The sequence below is a fragment of the Hetaerina americana genome, unplaced genomic scaffold, assembly GCF_022747635.1.
Source record: "Hetaerina americana unplaced genomic scaffold, ioHetAmer1.1.p SCAF_5, whole genome shotgun sequence".
Taxonomy (NCBI): domain Eukaryota; kingdom Metazoa; phylum Arthropoda; class Insecta; order Odonata; family Calopterygidae; genus Hetaerina; species Hetaerina americana.
The window spans coordinates 32,755,050-32,780,614 of NW_027287095.1; the positions used below are offsets into that span (position 1 = coordinate 32,755,050).

Below are 25,565 nucleotides of genomic sequence, written 5' to 3' on the forward strand. Positions count from 1 at the left end.
GTAGTATTCCAATTTGACGCAGTTGAATAGGATACAATAGCTGTTACCACAGGTTTTTCATGAAATTACGTTGGTAAACCTTGTCTCACCACACACATTTATTATACATTTTTTATTATTCTTAATTTGTTATTTTTGTTATACTATTTAATTTATTAAGTACGATATTGATGATTTAGAGGAATAAATAAGTAATTATGTTATTCAATTATGTATATCTTTCTATGGTGTTTTCTACACGTGCCCATCATCGTTACTTTTTGGGCGAAATTTAAGAACAGTTTATTGTAGTGTGAGTTGCCACGCTTTGTCTCAATAGGCGAGGCTAAGAAATTGTTGGGATGTTTAGTCTGTTTACAACGAAATATCTCTACCTCAAAATGGTAGACTACCATATAATATTATGATAATGATCTTACATTTACATTTCCTCGGAGTGGCTGAACACTTGGAGGTATGTAAATCGAATTTATTCACTCCACCCTTTTTAACCAGAAAATATTAAATTACTTAATTGATTACACTCTCCACTAGCGTTCGGGCATCGAATGGACGAAGATGAATATTACGATGAAACTTTTGAGGGATTCAGAAAATAAGGTTAAGCCATTTGTTAATTCACCACCCCGGAGTTTTTATTAAAACGGAATTGAAGTTATCTAATATAAGGACGCTTTGATTTCGGAACGTTGAAGTCGAAGTTAGTGTTATAATTATTTTCGGCAGTGAACATTTCCAAGCTTTTTTGCCATAAATTTCCCACCCTCAGTCCGTCCATTGAGGTATAAACTTGTGTTCAATGGGTGCAAATTCAAGCATGACCCGCACGGGTATTTGAGTGAAAAAATAGAGTAAGTATTTAAACCAAACTGATTGGTGTAACAGGAATTTTGAAATTAATCGCGGTTTCTAGTTGATAACTCAGCTCACAGCTGTTTAATCACTAACAAGGGGATAGGAAAAGCGGAGTTTCGCGTCGTTCTATTGATAGATCGCAGGTTCCTATCCCACATAAAATTATAGTATTTTATGTTTGAGCAAAAAAAATGAAATATGTAGCAGAAATTTGACTCGCCACGAGGGTGTGTGGCATGGGGTGTTAGGTCAGCAACTATTAACAAAATTATTGATAGGTGTGTCGTGAATTATGCCTATTTCTTGCCGTCTATGATCCTCTGGTATTCTACCGTTTAAGAAAGGTTTTGGATGAAAAATATTTAACTTCGCTACATTTTCTTATCCTTACTTAAGAAGACACGACTTGACAACCCACACCACGCACATTAAATTGTTTTTCAAATTTGCATTCTTCCTTCCTCCCTTCATTTCGTCAGACGTGCCTATCCTATTTCGCCCTCGTTGTCTACCGTTCTCTCCTAATTTACATTCTTCTACATTTCATTACTTTTTAAAATGCATTTACTTTTCCTGTTTCCTATGGCTTTCCTGGTTTTCCTTCCGACTAGCCACTCTCTTGCTCCAGCTTGCTTAGGACTTCGTTTGTTTTCCTTTCCGTCAATGTTACTTTTTCCATCCTTCTCCACGTCCACGTTTCAAAAGTCTCCAATCCACATCCATCACCTATCTTCAATGACCAAATTTCCCCGACGCGCGAAATCCCGATCCATATCAAAGTTTTCAGTCATATTTTCTTCCTACAGTTGCGATTCCATATTAGGCGAGGAAAAAATGGTTTCTTATATAACGATCGATATTGCAGCCATTACCCCTTATCACCCTACTCTCACTAAAAGTAAGATAAAACTTTCGGTGAGAATATGAATATGAGTTTATCGTGTTAATCATTATGCTTCGCTAGAATCAAAAATACTCCATCTTTGGCATGTACAGGGGTGACCGACATATCGAATTTGCGCAGTCATGGCGGGAGAGCGAAGGAAAGTGAAATCGAGAATCGTAATGCAACTTCACCGTCTTCTGGAAGACGTCGCGGTGTAAAACACTTTGCCTTTGCACCTTCCCGTAGAAAGGGGGGGGGGCTGGAGTCATCATACAAGTCTCCATGAGTGATTACCACTTCACCCACCGCCCGAATCATGAATGTGGATGGAGATTAAGATAACGGGAAAGGCACCTCTCCCCATTAATGCGCACACGAGATGACATTGAAAATCTCCGCCGCGTCCTTGACCGACTGCTAATTGCTCCGGGCGAGCTTGTTGCTTCGCTCGGCCGTGTAAGCTAGCCTTGAATTTTTAAAAGTCTGCCAATTCCTTCGAGGAGGAGGTTTCCTGCAAAAAAATATATATATATTCGCTTTTGCCCGTCGACGAAAATATTCATATTTTCATCTCTCGGGGCCGTATGATGGAATGGTGTTTGCAGTAGACATCCGAGGAAAATAAACACAGAGCATATCAGATCGGTCGGACGACGAAGTTCTGCTCACATATTGTGTCGCGGGAGTTTTCTTTATATTTCTCCTGTGATTAGACCGTCACACGACCTTCCGGTGGTAAACACTGGACGATCACAGGAGCGAAGAGTCGGAAGCTCTTTCCCCAGTACTAAAAAGAAAAGGGTTTTGCCAGTTTCGGCTTTGTGCATTGTTTTATTAGTCTTTGCCTAGTAAAACAATTCGCGCTAGACTGCTTTGTTTCAATGTAAAACATTTTGCGCATTATTTTTTAAAATTTAAATGCATCCTGTAATGTTACTTCATGAAAGTAATCAGTCATTTCTCTTTGTTCATGTAATGTTCGTATGAGGAGCATTTTTTAATTTCATTTGGTCAAGCATTCTCTCCTTTGAGGTTCGGGTGATGCCAAAATTTGAAGCCGCGGCGGTATAAGGATGCTGTAAAGTAAAAGGTCTTTTCCGTCGTATCATGGTCGCGGGTTTGATTCTCGTACCAGGTGTAGACATTGATTTGTCTGTTTATGGTTCCGAAAGACTGAAATTTTGCTCAGGACAAAGTTACCACAATTGATCGGAGCGCTTAAAATTCGATTCTATTAAGGATATTGACTGATTATAAGTGACGATAGAGAGGTAACTACTTTCTCCTCTTCAGAATCTTTTATAGGTTTTCGGATATGTGTGAACATAAATACCCGTCTAGCTTCATAAAAGAAATTATTCTCGTGTCAGTTGGACTTGTGGCGAATCCCTATAGGCTGGCAATAACGAGTGAACATTCTTCTCGCCCCTCCTCGATCAAATGCGTCACGGCGTATTTGCATAAAAGAACGATCGCTTGTATTCTTAGAACCACCATAATCGGGCACTTCTCACTCTATTGATCCATGTACATTTCCGATGTTATTTTTCCTAAGTAGTCACCACCCAGCCAAAAACCGAAACCTGCCTTACTCTTCCATCGCAATGATGATTTCACAATTGACCGCAGTTATAACTTAATTAAGGTAATCAATCAGTAAAGGTAGGGGCACACTGACCAACCACTGGTACATTTCTAACCCTCTTCTAGAACGAAACAGCGTGACAATCCACACTACGTTCAATAAACCATACTTAAATTTCCGCTCACATTATCTGTACTCTTCATTCCGTAGAGCACGTCTATCCTTTTCCTCCCTCCATATTTATCTTTTTGTCCATTTTGCTTTTCCATTTTTTTCTACATCCACATCACAAAAACCTCCTATACATGTACATGCTCATCATCAGTGACCAAGTTTCCAGTCTGTAGAAAATTACGCTCCATAGCATGGTTTTCACATTCTTATTTCCCTTATCACATTTATTTACTCAATGGTATTCCTCATCTACGCCCACCTCTTTGTAAACGCTTCTTTATCCAACTCAATCCTTCTTCCGCATCTACTACTTTCGTCATGTTCGTCCACAACCCTTGGTAAATGTAAATAAATACTATAGCTTATACTCTACTCTACCATTAATACTAAAAAATAGGGACAAACTGCAGTTTACTCCTTTGCGTCTTTCATTTTCGCTAAATAAACCCTGAACACTAAATGTACTGTCGTAAAATTTTACAGGATTTGCTCATCCAAAACTTACCTCAATCGATAGGAATATCAATAAAAATAATAAACCCTGAACCGAGAATACCGATTTGTTTCGTTGAAAATTCTTGCACTCGAACGGTAAAAGTTATTAGGTTTGGAAGGTTCGTCACTTTTCGGGGTAGACAGTGGTGGGGAGGCCATCGGACTTGACCTATATTTTCGGTTCTCTTGAAAAATTTCGGATGCAGTACGATTTATTATATTAATCCAACCATATAAAAAGCCCAACAAAAACTTGTGCTTTAAGAAAATGACATTCCAATAATTGAGCAGGAAAAGAAGCAGAAGGTAATGGATAAGTGAACATGCTTCGTCTTGGCTTTTCATCTCAACCCTATATTTCCACATGTCGGCGCTCGAGTTCAAACCGCATCGTAAATCCAACCAATGCATAATGAAATGAACGTTCACAATTCAACCGGAAATATATTTTTCCTCTCAGTTCATAAATATTTTCAGGATATAAAATCGAATGTCATGTACTGGAATACGAAGTCGTTCTTCCATTTTCGTTGGAATGCTTGACTCCGTGAAGAAAAACCATCCTGTATCTCTAGTATCAATTCGCTCATTTCTTCGTACGTGATTTGCACGGTTGAATAAGAGGGTTTTTTTTATTCGCCAGAGTCTGAGAGCAGTTCAAGGATAGACGGAAAGAGGATTACTGTAAAACGACACAGCGAGAGGGATAGGCTCTCACTTTATTCCAGGCCACAAAACCACATTACATAACCGAAGATAAGGATAATAAATTGAATTTCGCAAGTACTCACGTCGTTTTTCTCAGTGAAGATTTCTTGGCCAGGTGCGGCTTCAGCGCCTGGCGCTCTTCGGGTGTCGAGAAAACCATGTTCTTGTTGTTTGCCAGGTTGAAACGAAGCAGACTATCTCCTGTCTTCACCAGGTAAAGAGGGATGTTTCTTCTCCCTCCTTAGTTGATCAGGCGCCTGCAGGAGTAAGAAAGAGCTAATTTGAATAAGATGATTTTTTGATCGACATTTTTACTGCAGGACCTCGTTCATTCATCGAGACACGATAATTTTCAAATCCGCGGCGTCAAATAAATTAATCCATTGACTGCGTACATCTATAATCAAAGGAACGCTAGCAATTCCTTCCCAAACAAGAGTACATTGGATTCCCGCGTCGATTAGTACTCAATTTTGTTTTGATATGCTCTCATGGAATTATCCCAAAATAATTTTTTAATAAACGTGAACAGGATGGCCACGCAAGTCGGGAAAATCGGGAAAAAATTAGGAAAAGGGCGGGATTATTAGAAGAATTCGAGAATTTCTATACGAGAATGGACTTCATTGAAGTGGGGTTCGAAATAGTGTTGAATTTCAGGTAGTGTTTTGGGAAGAGAGGCAAGGGAATTTTCAGCAGCGCCGTTGCAAAGCATGAGTCAATTCAAAACATACCTTAAACGGGATATTATCAATAATAATAATAATAATCGGGAATACTCCATGATAACGATGTTTCTTTTAGTTTTAAAACCAGTTCGTATTATGTAGAGGAGATCTATCGTGCGAGGAGAACCCTGGGAAGTACCAAAACATAAGCAGAACCGACTGCGGTAATACCAACGGCACGCAAAGAGACGACATTAAACTTACCTCATCAATTCGCAGAGACTCGAGATAAAGAGAATGGTAAAACATTGCTATGTGTCGGGGAATTTGGCAAAATATCGGGAGTGGGTTCTCTTAAAAGTAAGTGGGACCTCTAATTGTAAGGCCTAAAAAACAATTGTAAGGCCTATTGTCGAATATGCGACCACAGTATGGGATCCCTTTGAAATAGGGCATGTGAAAAAATTAGAAGCAGTGCAAAGGAAGGCTGCCAGGTACGTTTTAGGGCGACATAGGCAGACCGACAGTGTAAGTGACATGCTAGGCTCACTAGGATGGGGGTCACTAAAGAACAGACGGAAGCTGAATAGACTGTGTGCCATTTTTAAAATATTGAAAGCTGACGGAGGCTGGAAAGAACTGAACGAGAGTGTAAATAAGCCATGTTATCTCGGCAGGAATGATCACCCGCTTAAAATCAAATACATGCCCCAAAGGACAAACACCGCCAAGTTTTCGTTCCTAAATATGGGAATCAAAGAGTGGAACCAGCTGCCTGATGAACTCTTTAAGCCCTTACCCAAAAGCATTAAATCATTTAGGCGTGAATGCAAAAGGTATACATGATGGGATTGTTAAATGACACTATTTAATGGCGACTATTTAATGACACTGTGATATGTTTTAAGAATGACTACTGTTTGTTATATCATGTCATTGCCACCCGGCTTATCGCCTAACAGCAATGTATCCCAAATAAATAAATAAATAAATAATGTAATTTTAATACTGTAGGAAGCGAAAAATAATAATAAAGGATATTTTTTTGGGGGAGATTTATTTTTTCAGTATAAAACCGGAAGGAGATTTAGAAATGGAAAAAAATATTAAAACCACAAGGGTTGAGATTACCAATTTAAAGAAGCATCTGAACATTTTGATGCTATGAATTTGTAATTATTTTATCATCAATAGTAATTTTCATACACACGCACATGACTATGTATGAGCTAACCTTCAATTTACTTTGGACAAGTGATATAAGGCAACTCATCAGATTTTATGTCCTCCAAACTCAAACATTGTCTCCCTTTACTTAACCATGGAGATTTTTCATGACACAAAATAACATTTTTCTAACAAGGCATATCAATGCAATTTAGTATGATACAGCGTAGCAATATTTTTTAATGATTGTAATATGGGGGCGGGGGGAAATGAGATCTGAAAAGGGTATGTGACGTAGTTTCTGACCATATTCTACAACCGCAAATGTACTCAGCTGTCGGTCGCCTCCCCTAAATCTACTACTACTGCTTTTCTATAACCCTTGCTAGAATTTAAAAAGTATTTTAAAATCCCCCGTTGCATCACACCACACATGTCATTTTTTCCTCGATTGATATTTTCCAAAGGTTTAATGCATAGAATACTAGTAAGTCAAGTAACCCTGCGCATTACATGTAGAATAGATCACATTCCACACTCTGTATCTTGAAAAATATAGTGATGTATTGGTGTTTGTGTGTATATACGGGCAATGTCTGTACATATTTCCTGGGGTAATCCATTGCAGCTTAATGGCACGGTTACTCTTCCTGGCCCATCAAGACCCCATTTGACTGTGAAGTTATTTATTGTCAGACGCATCGTGCCCGGAAAGTCCTCTTGATGAAATCGCCGACCCAACCAATGCGATACATGCCCGCGGATGGAGCTTAGCGCTTATATGTTTGGAGAGAATAAGGAAAACCTCAGCGTGAGGGTCACATGTCTACGAGTAACATCGTAATCGCCGGGGGAATCGTTTGATTTTTACGAGGAGAGGTAATGAATAATACGATCCACGGGAAAAAAAAACTTCAATCTTTCAGGCTTCGTTTCAGGGAAGTTTCGAAAATTTATTTTTGACGTCCAATCGTTCATACTTTTTTAACAATTCCCAAATACTCGGCGAAAAACAGGAGATGGAATTCAGAGGGATTTCTGCGGAGGGGTTTATTTTGCAACAGAAATGAATTCTTGCGGCATTTTTCCGTTTACGTTCAAGGGGGGGAAACGCTCGTCTCTAGCTCTTTGCCGGCCCCGGTGGCGGCGGGGTAAAGTCCTCGTCTGCAATCTCAGAGGTTGCGGGTTCGATTCCCGCCTAGTGCGACTTTCCTCCACCTAGGGCTTGGGTGTATGTAGTTATGAAATTGTTACATCAATGTTGAAAGTCCGATGTAAATGTCGAAGTGCTCTTTTCGGACTAATGCAAAAAAAAATAAAAACGAAGTCCCATCGATCCTTTCGGCTTTATTCACGTACAGCGGTGTCGATTTCATTTCTCCCTTTAATGTCATGAACGAAGTAAACACCCACCTAGCTGTACGTGTCGTCGTGAATTATCAAACGGATCGAGGTTTTTAAAAAATAATTTTTGCAAATCTCAGTACGTAAATCTCGCCTTAAACGCCCCCTTCAAAAAAAATATCCCGAGCAACAGCGAGAGAAATCTAAGGTTCACTGTTTTTCATTTGTTAATCTCACGTCAGGATTCTCGGCTCACCGGGTCACAGTCGTCTTCTGTTGCTTCTTTGTGCTCTGCCGCAGGCATGGAAACGGAATGTGGGCGCTTCAATTTAGCATCTTATTACCACTAACTATCAACGTGAAAGCGAATAGATTCCAAAAGAATTGCTCCCGGGATAACAATAGACAACATGTCTTGATGGGAAATAACACGCTTTTAGGTCTGCATAAATACATTTGTTAGTTTCTAAAATATATACTTTAGCCGCATCTCATTACTTTCGATGCGCTCTCCATACGTACGAATAACACTGTCTAGAAATTATAGACATCTAAGACAATGACTGGCGAAATCACGACGTGCAATTCACTGGTCCTCGGCACCAATATTCAAAATTAAGGCTATTCGTCGGACGTAATAATAGCGAGAAAGCGATTCAAACCGCTGATGTGTTAGTTGAAACGAATTGAGACAAATTTTCTTCAACTGCAAATCTCTTTAAGATCGCTGTCTTAGCTAAAAAATGAGCCAGGCTTGTTAGAATGCTTTCCCGCCTTAAAATGATTGTAAGTAGGAGCATGACCATTAACAGGGGGAAATTTATGACAATACATATTTGCGAAAAAAGTTATCAACAACTCTTTGGAGGAAAAAATTAAAATATTCCATCATTATTGTGTGGGCATATGGGTAGAACTTTATTCGATCAACATTCTAAGATCAAAATGGGTCTTATTAAATTGGATATTTTAAAAAATATTCAAAGTAAATTAAGGAAATATCCCAATCATTTTTGAGTTTTCGCCGCGTTATGTCAACCAGGTGTTAAAGTTAAAGTATGGTTCCCGGGGACACAAATGTTTACCGTGCCGTAATAAAGTCTATTCTATTGATTTATAACGTAATAAAATTATTTTATTGAATTAAATTTGAGAAATTTCGTCAGTGCGTGGTGATATTTTCGCCTGAGCTGAAAACTGACGTGCAAATCAACACGTGGTTAAAGGAATACCTATTAGTGTTCGTACCATGAAAGTGTACCACAGTCAACTCTGATTAATGCTCTCGTATGTGTTCCTCACGAGAACCCGTTTGATGATTTCGTTCTATGACTCTTTGACGGACTGGAACTTAATAGAATGTTGTCTCCATTAATCGAATAAGTTGATATACTAGCCGTTCCAGCTTGAAGAATATTGATGGTAGGGAGAAGTCATTGAAGATGGGTCCGAGTGATTGACGATGGATAAGTATGCTTCTTTATAGATCTTCAAGTGGAAATTAAGAGCAGTTGAAGAAATCAATGCTACAGGGCAGAACGGGTGTGTGTTGCTCTGAAGCGTACAACGTGGTACAGTAAGTTTTCATGGGTCGTTTACAACCTAGAACTTTAGATATAATAAGTGCATAGTAAATTCATCTTCTATGGAATGTAATCGTTTACTGCGCCTGTTTTGGTAGTATTATTCAACATTCCATTTGACTGTGATGGAGTGTTACGACGAGTTCGAGTGGCCTGGTGGTCAGCGCAGTTGTCGTTTGACCTATATGACCGTCGCGGGTATCACTCCTTGCCTTGGGCATTAATGTTATGCCGTATTTAACGGTTTATCGGTGTCAGGTTTACGATGCAAAACGCAGATATCGGCACAGTTTAAAAACCCAATTATCCCTAATAAAAACCCAATTATTGCATTCTTTTTGCACATTATCGATTTGTCAACTTTTACACCATCCGGTACTTACATCGTAATGTTAATGTTATCTCCCGTATGGCTTCCGAGTATGAGGTCGAAAGTACTTTCAAGAATCATACTTAATTTCTTCGTCATCGGTAGTGCTTTCGCCTTGCTTTTCATGGAAAATATATTAATATCAAAATTTCTTACGGGACCTGTGAGTTTGACGCCGAATAACTCCTCCGATAAGGCTACTGCTAGCAAGTCGGCCGATCGGACCAGCGGTGGCGATTGAGAATTCCAAACGGCCGTGGATGTATCTAGATATTACCGTGAACATTGTGTAACTGTGTTGGGTGACAGTGGGCTTCACTGCTTAACCGTGAACTTATAAGAAGCCAACGTGTCCAGAAGGATGAAGGTTCAAGTACATAAGCAGTTTTTGTCGATATGGGGTAAAAAAGTTATTTAATTTTCCAACCAATATCCCTAAATTATTCTTAATAGTTACAAAAATAACGCAAGAGATTTTATTTTTCCATTAGTTTTTCTCATTAGCTTCCATCTTTATTATGTTCGGTAACGCTGTGTTAACACGGTTTCATATTAAGATTTAAAATCGTGTGTAAATTGATTGATTATCAGAACAAGATACAGGCCTGTAAAACTAAAGAAAGCGATACTCTCACAATGCAGAACTCTCACAACGGGTCGTAGGAATTATAATTTAATAATAAAAATAATTTTAATTTCACTGCCTTTGTTTTTCTATTTTTTTTGCTCCTACTACATTAGAGTAAGACCCTGGCAAAGTAGAGCGCTACGGCTCTTTAACGGAGGCCCCAGATTCAATTCTTGATGACATCGCAGGGAAACTTCTTAAGCTTAACTCAAGTAGTAGTAGTAGTTTTGAGGGGAGGCGACCGACAGCTGAGGTCATTTGCGCCATAGGGGATGGATAGGAAAGGATGAAGGGTGGAGAGAAACCCGGCGTCGGCATTAGCCTACTCTTTACGAAAGGCGCCAAGGGGTCCACAGTTTAACGTCCCATCCGACGGACGGCGTACTCACTCAAAGTGCCCTCCACAAAGCACCTCAAGCAGGGATCGAGATACCTCTGAAAAATATTCAACACCGCCGGGATTTGAACCCGGGCCCTCTGGGTGGGCTTAACTCAAGCTAAGTTACTTTGTCAGGAGTGAGATCTTTCTTGGAAACTACAGACAGCACTGAAAGAAACTAGTCCCTCTACTCCGATTAATGAATTCCACATGCCGAATACGGCTTACTATGATCTACCTTCATCTTTCAAACTAACCTTTCAGTTAATTAATGTGGTTCAGTACTCCTCAAGTATTTCCTTGCCTCCCCATGGAGTCGCGACACAGTTCGAGAATCACTGATTAAGCAGTATTGCAGGCGAAATAAAATTTACACCATCAAATGAAGCCACGATAGCGAATAGAGGTATCAGGGTTGACTAGCAAAGAATTTCTCTATTGAAATAAAAATACAAATTTCCCCAAATTATCCCCGGCACGAGGAGTAGATCAGTGTTTACCCTAGAGACGCGACAAAAATGGACGCCCTTTCCCTCCACGCTGGCGGCGTGAAAAGTTTTTGTGTCGCAGTTTCACTTCACCCGACGTTTGACTATCGGAGAGGGGGAGGGGTGTCCACTCAATAATATTAACTCAATAACTTCACCGTCTGATCTCTCACCCGACGGTTCGATCCCGATTATTCACCGGCGAACCCTATGACGAAAGACGCAGAGCAGAAATCGATCGCACGCCGACCGCCACTTACCTCCTCGCGGCACCGCCCACCGAAACAAACTCGCCATCTCCCCATCCTCCACCCCATCGCTTTGTTTACTCGATCCCGTCACCATCGCCGGGCAACAATCTCCCACGCAACCCCACGCACGTAGTAGTAATAACACGCTTTGGGCATCCCTCGGGCAGCGGCGGCTCTCGTGTGACGTCAGATGCCGTTTTGTTGGCGCAGAATATTCTTGTTTTTTTTGTTGGGCGTTTACGTCATCGTCTCCTCCATTCAAAGATTCGTGGAACTGGTCGGCAGTCCGTGAATGCATTACTCTTTTTTTTATCATATTTTTTTCCTTTCTCCTGCTCTCGCCGGCCTGATACTTTTGATTTTTCCAAGTCCCGGGGTTTTTGCCGCGCCGGCGAGGGGTATTATGTGATTGGCTCTGCCCTGATCTCGCCGAGGAAGACGGGGAATCCCGAAAGTGGGTTAACTTCAACAGGTAGGTGGACGTGCTTCCAGACTCCTCTCCGCCCTCCTTCGCTCCTCTTAAACCCTTTGGTCGGTCCCCGAAGGGGAGTTTTATCGACTAGCCATGTCGCTGACCGAGCATTCCATAATACTACAAGGTCCTACTTTTACCCTACTGAACAAAGCATTACCGACCAGCATTTCAAACTCTACTGCCGAGGGTTCCGGTTAATGAGGAGCTCTGGCATCTTTCGTTGTAACGTTAAGCGTGGTAGCACGGTGGGTTAGGCTACTGACCGGAGGGCACGGGTTCCATGTCTGGCACCTTTGTACATTCCCACCACCTCTACCCTAACTGATATTTTGCGGGCTACAGATCTTCCTGTGGCACCATAGGCGGCAGAGGGGAAGGAACTAGGTCCGCCTCCTCTGATGTGTGAAATTCAAGCACCGCATTGGGTTTAGTACGCGGCAAGATCTGTGTTCACCTATTACCGTAAGTATGATAACCAGAGTACCATTATTAGGCAATCTACCGGTTAAGATAGGTTTTGGATGGACACAACTACCAAATAAATGAATATTTGGTTTCGCCTAACAAAACGCAACCCAACATCCTACTCTACAAGTCCCTCTTCATCTCTGTGTACCATCTTCCTCCTTCCATCCCGTCCGACATCCATCCCTATCCTATTCCTGCCCTTTCCTCCTATCAACATTTAATCCTGCTGTAACGGTGCGGGAGTAATGGGATGTCAGATGACTAGTCATCTTCTGGTTGTCGTATAGAAGTATTTCTTGCGCCATTATAATTCTTTCACATCCTATTTATATGCAGCATTAAAAATTTCCAGATATTAATAAATGTAATCAGTTCCTAGGTAACTAACAATACCTGTGCATCTGATTACAGGTACCAGTACTTCAGTCCTTGTACCTAGTCTCACTTCCAAAAAGATTGAACGCTAAAGCAAGGAGCCTGGGCTTGTTGACTGGGCGACCTGGGCACCAGAGCCTTCGGCTTCCTCATCCTAGACGTCGTTAGCTAGGATACGTGTATTGATCATCGTCATTAAATTATGATTATTGCTCCATGTACAAGTATCTAGATAGAGATATCCATAATATATAAAAGTACTGGCACGGTGTTACTGGTACCTAGTTTAAGAAAAATTGGGCTACGGTAAACTAGGGTCCTATCCTAGCAAATTATAAATAGTTTTTTTTCAGAATTTTATTCCAAAAACAAAAATAACAGTGAAACCAACCCGAAGATTGGTTTGGTAGATGAGCTCTTAGAGTTCATCTCGTACAAAGACGAATGTGCATATTGGTAAGGGGACTAGTTTATTTCCTGCCTATCCCTTTCGTTTTCTCAAGATATGGTATGCAAACTCGTGATATTGTGATACATTAAAGAAACCATGTATCAAAATATTTCGCATAAAATACTGTCTGTGCAAAAACTGTAGGTTACTCAATGGCTCCAGATTTTTACAAGGAACATTTAAATAAAAGCTTACCTCAGTGTTTTAATTCTACAGAGGTACGGATTCCTGTATTGAAATCACCTCCTGCCACACACCCAACCTGTGGCTGTCTGGTTACCATGTAGATACTTTGGATGCGTATAGCAGTGGCGCTTATATTGAGTAGCTACTTTCGCAAGTGGATTAAGGGTTTGGTGAGAATTTACGCTATTTAACAAGAAACACCGACGCATGCTTGGACGGTCAGAACACCGATATAGCGACAGTATTTTCCGAGTAATAATTCTTGCAGTAGCGACAAATTATTTTACGTTCCGCGCAACACTGACGCGGAGGGGTCTTCGTAGTGAGATTCGCACCCTGCATAATGGATCCAGAGCGTGCACCTAAACGTTGGTGCAGTGAGGTTTGGGTGAGGGAGGAGCGGGGAGTCTTCTTTTTCATTCACTCCGGTCACGAACCGCGTTCTGCGGAGGATTTGAGACTCGGGGAGCAGGAAGAGTTCGCACTTGACCTCGATCCCGAGGATCGAATTCGACTAGGTAGTGATCCCACCGACCGACGCCTGATTAAAATCCTTCCTCGCGACCAGACACCCCGCGCGGATATATCCGCAAAAAAATTTAGTGCAGCGAAAAACGGCTGGATTAGGTCTTGGACATTCATGCGATAGATAAGCTACAAAGAACCAATCAAATAGTTCTTTGAGGCCGCATTCAAATATTCGGCGTTTGCATCGAAGTTTTTGTTAAGAGAATTCAACGCAGATTATTCAGAGCAACCAGAATATTTTTTTAAGTGATTATATTCAAAGGAATTACACAGCAAATTGTTGGGTTAATATTTTTTCGAATATTAAATTAATATTAATATCTCAGATATTCATCTAATTTTATTCCCCACGAGATGTCCATTGATGGGCAAACTCCATTATAAGGGGGCGATGAATGATGCTTTTAAGGAAGTATCTTCAATATTAGGCAAGTAATATCGATGCAGTTTTGGAATATTAATATCTGCGATTATATATTTTTTTCATCGAATGTTTATTCTCATTTGTGGAGCTTTTACTTCATTCTGTTTGCAAAAAGACCTGGTCGTGAATGTTTAAAATCTGGTAGCCCATTTTTCCGTGATCGTCATTCTGGTCATTCTGTTACCTGTCATTTTATCAGCTAGAACTTTTTAAGTCGGTTAGCAAAAAAATATCATTGATAGTTTTTAGAAAACTTTGTTTTATCACAAAATTCGTACTATTTACTGTATAACTGGAAAACTAATTTCGATGTTATCGTTAAACTTGGATCGCTTAGGGTTATAGAATTGAATATAAGGCAAACGGTTTCTTTTAAAGCAAAATATATTGGGATTAAATTGCGAAAAAGCTACATTTATAATTGTGGATCTCGGAGTTATACACCTTTTCAAAGATTAATTCAAGGAACATCGATCATATTTTGGACCAAGGATAAAATAATCAAAACAAAGGTGAATAACAGTTGATGGATAAATAGTCTAAGAAAACGTTTTAGAATTACTAAACTTTTGCTCAACGAATAATACATTTTTTTTCTTTGTAGATGAGAATATTGAAAGATCCTCGACACGAAAAAACTAGACTTTGACACTACTTTGAAACTACTCTTCACAAAATGCATACGGTGTGGTTCATGCTTTTGGCATTGACATTGATTCTAAACTTAACACTTTGTATGTTGACTTCAATCAGAAGAAGATTCCAGAGTTAGCCGTCGAAACGTCGGCGTTCCTATGCGTTTCAAGACCAGAGAACTTTTCACCTAAGTAATTCGTCTGGGAAAACTCATTACACAACTATTATGGCATACTTGAATACCTTCCGTGCACCCTTCCATGTGACAAAATAAGACGTTTATGTATAATTATATTACTAGGAAGTCTTAAAACATCCAAAATGTGGTACAAACTGGGCGCTGGAGTAAATATCGCTTACCGCTCACAGCTCACTAGCTAAAGAATGAACGCTCGATAACCAAGACCTGCACCAACAAAGCTTCTTTCTGCTGGTTTTGTACGTATCCACTGTTGCTTTTAGGTATTTGTTTGGTCTAAGCCAAATAGTGGCGTTGTAACCGCCCGACTAAAGGCTTCTTGCCCGTCTTAGGCGTGACATTGAAGCATATGTCTAGTACATAAACGGGAGCATTCCTCTTCGGTTTCAAAAGGTGATTTACAAGCCATTTATTTTTCGCTGCGCATTTCATAGGTTTCATTTAATTTTACAAGTGTTGTCCGAAGCCCAGAATTACGATACAAAAGTCACAATTCACAGTTGCATTACCGAAAGCGTAAGCGAATTTGAAATTCGACGCGTATACTACCTTGATCAAAAAGTTCCCGGAATAACCACCGTGTGGCGCTCCCATCGTTCCGATTTGAGTTCTGTTTTTTTTTGTTAAATTGGTACATCTGTTGTTGATATTCCCTTTAAATCTTAGTGTCATAACTTGACATTTGCAAAAGTTACGTAGCCAAGAGTACATCTATCTCTGTGTGTGTTGGCGATTTTTTACAATTGCAGAAATGGATTTAAATTTGCAACAACGAACTTGTATTAAATTTTGCGTAAAAAACGGATTTAGTGGCGCACGGACGTTGGAAATGTTGGAAAAGTGTTTCGGCAACGATTCTCTAAAAAAAACGGTCGTTTACCAGTGGCACGAGCGGTTCAGAAGTGGTCGTGAGTCAATCGAAGATGATGAACGCAGTGGCAGACCATCGACATCGAAAGTCGGTGAAAAAATTGATAAAGTAAAAGAAATGTTGGTCAATAACCGCAAATTAACCATCAGAGAAATAGCGGAGGACTTGAACATTGCCTATGGATCCGCCCAAGACATTGTGGTTAATGATTTGGGTTTCCGTCGTGTAGCAGCAAAGTACCTCAATTTCATGCAAAAAAGAGACCGTGTTGACGTCGCAAAGGACATGATTTGCGAGGCTGAATCCGATCCCACATTCATCAAAAGGATCATTACTGGAGACGAGACGTGGGTTTATGAGTACGACACGCAATCCAGACATCAGGCAAGTGAATGGCGTTCACCAAATGAGCCGAGACCAAAAAAACCACGTCGTTTTCAGTCAAAAAAGAAGGCAATGCTGACGGTTTTCATGGATTACAACGGTGTAGTGCATCATGAATTTTTGCCAGAAGGCCAGACAGTAAACAAAGAGTATTATTTGGGCGTTATGAGACGTTTGCGTGAAGCAATTCGCCGAAAGAGACCAGAAATGTGGGCAGAAAACTCGTGGATTTTGCACCATGATAACGCACCGTCGCACAGTGCTATCATTATTCGTAATTTTTTGACGAAAAATGCAACAAATACCATCCAACAGCCACCGAATTCACCTGATTTGGCTCCCTGTGACTTCTTTCTGTTCAATCGAGTTAAAAAACCATTACGGGGAACGCGTTTTAGCAGCCGAGAGGAAGTAATGGAAAAATCGCAGGAAGCACTGATGGACATACCGAAAACCGAATATAAAAAATGTTTCGAGGATTGGATCAAGCGCTGGTATAAGTGTGTTGCAGTCGATGGGGATTACTTTGAAGGGGACAATATAGATTTAGATGAATAAACTTGTATTTTTAATTTTCTGAATAAATTCCGGGAAATTTTTGATCAAGGTAGTATGTCTTGGTCGACTTACAGTGATTGTCAACGGATAATGCCGCGGGTTACTATGGATTTTAAGACCCAATTATTCCATCAGTCTGTATGCAAAATTTCGACAAACGGGTGAGATTCCGTAGTATTTTATTAGTTTTTGCTTGTCCATATAATTCGTGATAATTTTCCATGTTGGGCAACAGAAGAGGGTTTCCTATCTCTATATGAAGATATAGAACGATAATATACGAGTGAGTAAGAAATAAATCACCTTCTACCATTTATACAGCAGAAGAATTCCTGAAGACGACCATGTTTCTTGCAGTTATATTTCTTCCCTTCTTTAAAATGACTTGTAGGAATGAGTAAGGGAAGATCAAGCTAATGTTATATTAAGCAGAGGTCAATATAATAAAAAAACTGAAGAATGGCCGGTAAATAATCTATATTGACAATCTCAACGGAAAAATTCCTTATGTCTTCTTTTTGAGTGTCCGGATACCCTTCAAATCTTGTCGACACACTGATTGCTGATATAAAATGAGGCCGAGAATGGATTCCGTATTTCATTTACAGAAATATTATCATTTAAATAGCAACAGATTAAATTTTAAGCAGGTCACTCTTACCAATACATGCTTATATCCATCTAAATACAGTTCCTTACGTATTCGAATGAAAAGGTACGACCAATTCAATCGATTATATTAGATATTAAGTAACGTATTTTTCTGGTTTGATTGCTACAAGACACCCCGTAATGCTTCGCCGGCTAACTTCAGGCACGGGAATCGGGCGGGGCCCACGTATATTTGAATTGAACACTTGGCGGATGTCGGAACGTATTTTGGCCCACCACTGTAACCGAAGCGTCCAAAATTGTTTTTTCATTATCTAAACATTATCTCCACAGTTACTGCGGCCTTTTTTTCTAGATGATTTATGCTTACACACCATTTAAGTACTCGTAATAAATATTCTCTCTCCTTGATTATATGACCTCCAGGTTTTCCCACTAGGTAACAGACGCTCTTCCTCCGTTCTTTCGAGGGTCTTGCATCTTTATATACATTTACACGCTATTTCAATATCTCCGAATCTATTGTCCTGTTCTTTTTACTTAATAATAATGTAATTAAATTTTCGTGCAATGCCATATTTCACCTGGAAAAAAAACGCCCATATAACGGAAAATTAACTAGAAGTATTTTGTCATTCGTCGAATTTTTCGACCCAAGGCGATGACATTTTCTAATTATGGCCTGAGAAATTTACCACTGAACCGAAAAATAACAGAATCTTCCTCATGTAGCTTTCTCGAAATTAAGAACTGAATGCGACATCCATGCACATGCAGTTTTATGCATTCACTTACATTTCTGGGCATTCAGGTTTCAATTCACGATGGATTAAACTTGAATGCAAGTCTGCATATTCTAGGGTGAATAATGTGGTGGTTTCCCTTTGCCTTTCACATCGCAGTACTGCGGCCGATACCGTGACGGACATTGCTTATATATATATATATATATATATATATATATATATATATCATAAAAGTTAAACATCACGCGGGTGTACTTATTTGCTATTGACTCTTACTTTGACCATTTAATCAGAACTTAAATAATATAATCCCGAAACGATATTTCAAACAGCACTACGGCGAATTATTAAAGAATGATGTTTCATTTTGAAGATATATGACAACCGGCATAATTGATATGCAGAGTACTCTGAATATTTGCTCATAAAATCGTACCGTTTACAAATTTGAAGTTTGTTAAAGTTCCTCGTGATAAGTAGGATCAAATAACATGCAGTGACAAATGGCAAATGAAACCGCACCTAATCTATGCGTGCACCGAAAAATAGATTTCGGAATCTTCAATACTGAGTTGGCTCTGGAGATAATGGATTCGATCACGGACTTCGCAAAGCCGAAATCTGAGACCGTTTTGGCGTAAATATTACATAATACTGGAAGGCGATTTTTTTAAAAACTAAAATATCGTCCTGATTGAGAGAAAACAAGAGAGTTATATTAAACACCAAGATACCACTAAGTGGTACTACAATAAGTGCAAATATTGCATCGCACAACATCGATCCTTTGATAGTTTAAACGTTTCTCTCACCTTGATTGTACTGGATGAATGAATAACATATTTAAAACCTTCGCGTGACAGACGTAGCTCCATCCGTCATATTCTGAGGCACACGCCTCTCGAGGTCGATTGGAGGAGGACTGATTGTGAGATATATTATATTACGGTTGGGCCTTTTCTTCTGGCATTAAAAGTTTTAAGGAGTTTTATGAAGTTGAAATGAAATTCTCGAGATTGTTCTTGTTAAGGCTTTTACCTGAATGGCATATTTGTACAGCAAATGGCTCGGTATCGGTGACTTCAAGATATTAGTTCACCGGCGCTAAAAACTAAGGTAATCATGACGCGCGATTCGTCACAAAATTCAGCGTATAAAGAAATGCGGACCAGTAATCAGACTCTGTGGTTAGCACCCGTTCGCGATTTTTTCGAAAGCCTAGGGCTCCATTCTAGCCATTATTTTGCGAGTATTTAGTCCACGGAGCAGTCATCTCCTGACCAATTGATTAAGCTATCTCATGACGAAGCATCTCAGTATTCAAATAGATTTCGGAGTAACAGTATTCGCTATCGCAGTATTTGGATTTAAGTATTCAGTGTCACAGTAACGAAGAATCAATAGCCTATATTAACATATCAGTTTTCAGTATCGGAGTATTCCGAATACCTATTTTCACCACTGCGAATCGGGCCGTGAGGATAGAATGAAATCAACCGCTTCGGGCGTAATATGGTCGAATTTCATTATATTAAACAAATATACGTACTTATATTTGACGAAATCTTTCTAATGAACTGAGTAATACCGATTTCGTTTTCCGTAATTACTTTCAAGATGAAGAGATTCATTGTTCTTTACGTGGTGTCGTCTCGTACCAAAACTGATCATAGGTTATTCATCACTCATTTAATAAAAAGTACAAGTTATTTAAATTTCCTTAGGTATTAATTAAACTCGTGATTTTTTCCCTATTCCTATTTTTTTCGCGAGGAACGCGGGAAAATAATGAATGCGGGACCCTCTTCTTTCCGGGGGTCGGGTTCCCCAGAGAAGTCTTCTCACGTGGCCACGGTCCTCCCTGCCCCGAAGTCAGCCACCAGCCGTCCTCCCCTCCCAGCGAGAGCCGCAATCGCTTCGGCGGCCCGCCTCCAAAATTACCGCCCACTTTCAGCCTTACCCCTGATGGCGAACACGAATGGAAGGGGCAGAAGGGGACACATGAGCACGTCAGGGCCGGGTCAAGTGGAAGGGGGAGGGTGGAACCTTGGGGAGAGGGGATTGGGGGGTTAGTGCGAACAAACGGCTCTTTGGCACGCATCTTTTGCCTTTTCCCGCCGAGGAGGGCGGGTATGCAGGCAAAAGAGAGAAAGCGAGGAGGTCACTTTTGTTCCCGGAACACCCGAGTGGATACGTCAGGCAGTCAAGTGCAAATCCCGAACCGAGCGCGGTGGCTGATAGGGGGTATTCGGTGCCTGTGAACCTGCAAGGTTGCTCCGTAACCAAAAATATCCTTATTTTTAGGTGGATAGATGCGGTAGGTCACGATGGGCATTAACTCACGACAGCCATGATGTGATGATTTTATGTGTGACTTAGATGATCAGAGCTGTAGAGATAAAAGAAGATTGGAATGAAAATGTAACCCTGCATAGGAATGATAAAAGTGTAATGGATGGAGGGAGTAACAATGTAAGAAGTACTCGTACTTCGAAGAGAGGGTGAAGATAATAATGAGGATACTTGTTTGAAACAAAACTAATCGGACTGAGGCACGATAGCTCAATGAAGACCGCAGTTGAAAGAAAAACTGAGGGGAATAAGGACAGAGGAAGGTATATGATGAACAACGAGAAGCAGGTGATAGAAAATGTCGGTAGAAGTGCCTGTGAGTGAATGGATTCACTAGCAAGGAATGTAAAAGTTTGGAGAGCTACTACAAACCAATCCTTGAATTGATAACCCTTGATGACTTGATGCAAGGAAGGATGTGTGCCCAGATTTCCGCTCAAATGGGAATATACTACCTTGATCAAAAAGTTCCCGGAATAACCACCGTGTGGCGCTCCCATCGTTCCGATTTGAGTTCTGTTTTTTTGTTAAATTTGTACATCTGTTGTTGGTATTCCCTTTAAATCTTAGTGTCATAACTTGACATTTGCAAAAGTTACGGTCGGTTTTCGGTATGTCCATCAGTGCTTCCTGCGATTTTTCCATTACTTCCTCTCGGCTGCTAAAACGCGTTCCCCATAACGGTTTTTTAACTCGATTGAACAGAAAGAAGTCACAGGGAGCCAAATCAGGTGAATTCGGTGGCTGTTGGATGGTATTTGTTGCATTTTTCGTCAAAAAATTACGAATAATGATAGCACTGTGCGACGGTGCGTTATCATGGTGCAAAATCCACGAGTTTTCTGCCCACATTTCTGGTCTCTTTCGGCGAATTGCTTCACGCAAACGTCTCATAACGCCCAAATAATACTCTTTGTTTACTGTCTGGCCTTCTGGCAAAAATTCATGATGCACTACACCGTTGTAATCCATGAAAACCGTCAGCATTGCCTTCTTTTTTGACTGAAAACGACGTGGTTTTTTTGGTCTCGGCTCATTTGGTGAACGCCATTCACTTGCCTGATGTCTGGATTGCGTGTCGTACTCATAAACACACGTCTCGACTCCAGTAATGATCCTTTTGATGAATGTCTTTTGCGACGTCAACACGGTCTCTTTTTTGCATGAAATTGAGGTCTTTTGGCACCAACTTTGCTGCTACACGACGGAAACCCAAATCATTAACCACAATGTCTTGGGCGGATCCATAGGCAATGTTCAAGTCCTCCGCTATTTCTCTGATGGTTAATTTGCGGTTATTGACCAACATTTCTTTTACTTTATCAATTTTTTCACCGACTTTCGATGTCGATGGTCTGCCACTGCGTTCATCATCTTCGATTGACTCACGACCACTTCTGAACCGCTCGTGCCACTGGTAAACGACCGTTTTTTTTAGAGAATCGTTGCCGAAACACTTTTCCAACATTTCCAACGTCCGTGCGCCACTAAATCCGTTTTTTACGCAAAATTTAATACAAGTTCGTTGTTGCAAATTTAAATCCATTTCTGCAATTGTAAAAAATCGCCAACACACACAGAGATAGATGTACTCTTGGCTACGTAACTTTTGCAAATGTCAAGTTATGACACTAAGATTTAAAGGGAATATCAACAACAGATGTACCAATTTAACAAAAAAAACAGAACTCAAATCGGAACGATGGGAGCGCCACACGGTGGTTATTCCGGGAACTTTTTGTTCAAGGTAGTATTTCGTTTCTTTCAAATAATCATTGTAATTTTTTTATTATTAAGATTAACTTTCGTATTATACTTTATATCACATTATGCATCACATCAAATTTCATGGCATTACGAATAAATTTTCCTCTATTTAATTTTTAATTTGATTACCTTCTGTTTAACTGCGGAAGCTTTCATTTGAAATATGACGCCAATGAAGAAATATTTCTAATGTTAAATTCCTCGAAATTCAATGCCTGCTTATTAACTTTATGTACGATTCAAAAAGCCCATTTTTTTAGCCATCCCAGTCAGTAATATGTACTTCAAAGATACTGTAATGAAATTTTCAGAATATTCGTAATTAGGAGTAACTCTAACAGCCAAGTTGTACGTATCACTTACTTCAGGGTTATTAACTGGTAAAGCTCGTTCAAGTCATTGTGATAGGAGAATTCCATGAATTTAGTGTGCGAGGAAAGTCATAAATTTTCTCAGTACGCACTAATTCGGTCGATGGGTATTTTGATGGATGAGGGTTGATGGCGCGTCGTACTAAGCCCTAGTGCGTGTAGCATACGCACATGAATGGTATCCTGTGCCACCTTTGGTATCCACCACAAATATCTGGTGCCCAATAAATCACTCAACTTACAATTAGATGAGAATAGGAGCGTCATTGTTGACACCGCTATTTCAGTATTTCAATCCTGGACATCGTCTTAATAGCCTGAAACTCTTTAACTAATTCTGGGCTGCCATACCACCTGTATTGCACGAATGTGAACTTATTACTACTGGTAGGCTGCAGGGTAAGGTATGTTTTGGAAGGTCGCACGGACCAACCACTGCTTCATTTTTAAGTCTCTCATACTACTACAACGTGATACCGTACAATAGGATAGACCAATCTTCAATTACGCATTTTTTCCCTCCTCACTTAATTCCGTCCGGCATTCCTATTTTTTTCCTCTCCATTCATCACCAGCCTAATATTCTCCCCTCTACCACAGTCTTCAACTTTCCATCACGAAACAAAATGAACAGGGTATTAAAAAAATTAATACACATGGACGTTAGCATCGGTGAAAATTCCAGATTAGCCAGATAAATGGTGTTTATTTTTTGTCACCAATTTCGACGTAAGGCTAAAGAAATTAATTTAATTGGGTTATACAATCCTAATTCAGTGATAAAACCCAACCCATAGGTTGCTGGTTCTCATCCCACCTAGGTGGGTTTTTTCCACATAGACTTAGTATTTTTCTATTTGTCTTTAATATTATATCATCGTTTAAAGTCCGTTGCAAAGGTCAAAAGTCTGTTTTCGCATTGGTGCTAAATATATAAAGGAAAGGCATTATGAATTTTGGGTAAAAGAGGGTATGGCAGACTTATGAAAATGATCTGGTGGCAAGCTCGATGTTATACACGTACGCGTTGTTTCAGCAGAATACCACATCGCATTTCCTGATTAGAGAGAATTTCTGAGAATCTGTTATTGATTGCGTTTTGTGATTTTCGTGATGACCCTACTATAGTCATACATCCGGAACAATGCAGGAGTAACAAATCAATACATTGCTTAGGAGATTACATGAAAATTCATTCAGACGGGTGGCAATTGTCCCCGAAGGCTGAAATCAAGTCGTAAAACCGTGGGGCAAAAGACGTCTATCCCCGAGATCCTATCCAATCGGTGCACTTTCAAAATTAAATGAGCTTCAGAACTCAGCGGCGTGCGTTTGCATTCGTTCAGAGAACGCGCGCAAATTCAAATGATTTATCGCCATTGCTTAACCATAGATAAAGGCCGGGAAACCAAGACCTTGTACTTTTTTGCTCTCATCGGCAATGCGAAATGGGTTCACGTCGTCTGCATGCTGAACGCGCTGCCTTTCACATTCACCTTTTCATTTGCTTAGTGCGCTGTTGTCTCAGCAGCGAACGACGCTAGGTTTTTCGCGACTGAAATTCTACATTTCCCCACTTGTGACAGGTTATCGCATAATAGCGAGGTCATTTACGCTAGAGATATGCAACCCCTCCCCACCCCCACTCAATTCTCATGTGGGATGAACATAGAAAAATCGCGAAAAATTTCATTTTTGAATTACGCGCATGAAGTTTCATTTTCCATTTCGACTAAGATCGTCAATTCAACGCCATTCGTAAGTCTGTGTCAACGCTTACGCGTTGATACAGAGAGGATTCATATTTTGGCTCATAAGAATGTCAATCGCAGATTGTTCCGTCAAAAATCTGCCACGTTTCGTAAAATCCCACCCTAAGATATTATTCTGAAGACTTGAATGAGGCAGGATACCATTCCATGACGTTTTCTTGAAAAGCCGGGCAGCAGTACCACCAATTCAGCAGGTAAAGAATCTATTTTTGGGAGAAACGTGCAATATTTCAAATTATTCTTTATTCGCCAAAAAAAAAGACAGCGGTGGACAAGAAACTCCTGAGGTAAACGGTTTTATCAAGAGTGTTCATTTCAATGCAAAATTTTCAGAGTGTAAAAATCATTCGCCTTGCCCGGGATTCGAAACCAGATCCCTCGACGTCCTTTATCCGAGTACTTTAGCCAGTTAAGCTATCGTGGCGTCCTCTTAAACTTGGACATTTTTGAAGGCGAATCATTTTCACACTCTGAAATTATTGGATTGAAATGCATATTAGCAGATGACTTCGTTAAAAAAACTACTGTGGCGACATCTCTCGCAATTTCTAGGAAGATAGTACATATAGGCTGAGAAAAAAAAGAAACGGATAGGTACGAAAATCGAAGCAAGCTAACAAAAAACCAAAAAAAATTGTATCAAAACCACCAAAAGTCAGCATCTTTAAAAAAAAATACCAAAAAACCTTTGCGTTAAATAATATACATGAGTTAAACAATAAAAATAAGTAATAGTTTCATTGGTTGTAAATGTTCATGTAAAAATGAAGATAATAAATAATGATTCCTCTTGGATTGAACTAGTCAAT

At 40.0% G+C, this 25,565-nt stretch overlaps 1 protein-coding gene across 1 annotated transcript in view; it reads right to left on the reverse strand.

Annotated features, from left to right (window-relative positions):
- mnd (L-type amino acid transporter minidiscs) overlaps positions 1-25,565 on the reverse strand; it is a 136,790-nt gene that overhangs the window by 103,731 nt on the left and 7,494 nt on the right. The window contains exon 2 of the mRNA XM_071592250.1: positions 4,787-4,960. Within this exon, the coding sequence (XP_071448351.1) occupies positions 4,787-4,863 (77 nt within the window). The 5' untranslated portion in view covers positions 4,864-4,960. The remainder of the gene's footprint in view (positions 1-4,786; positions 4,961-25,565) is intronic.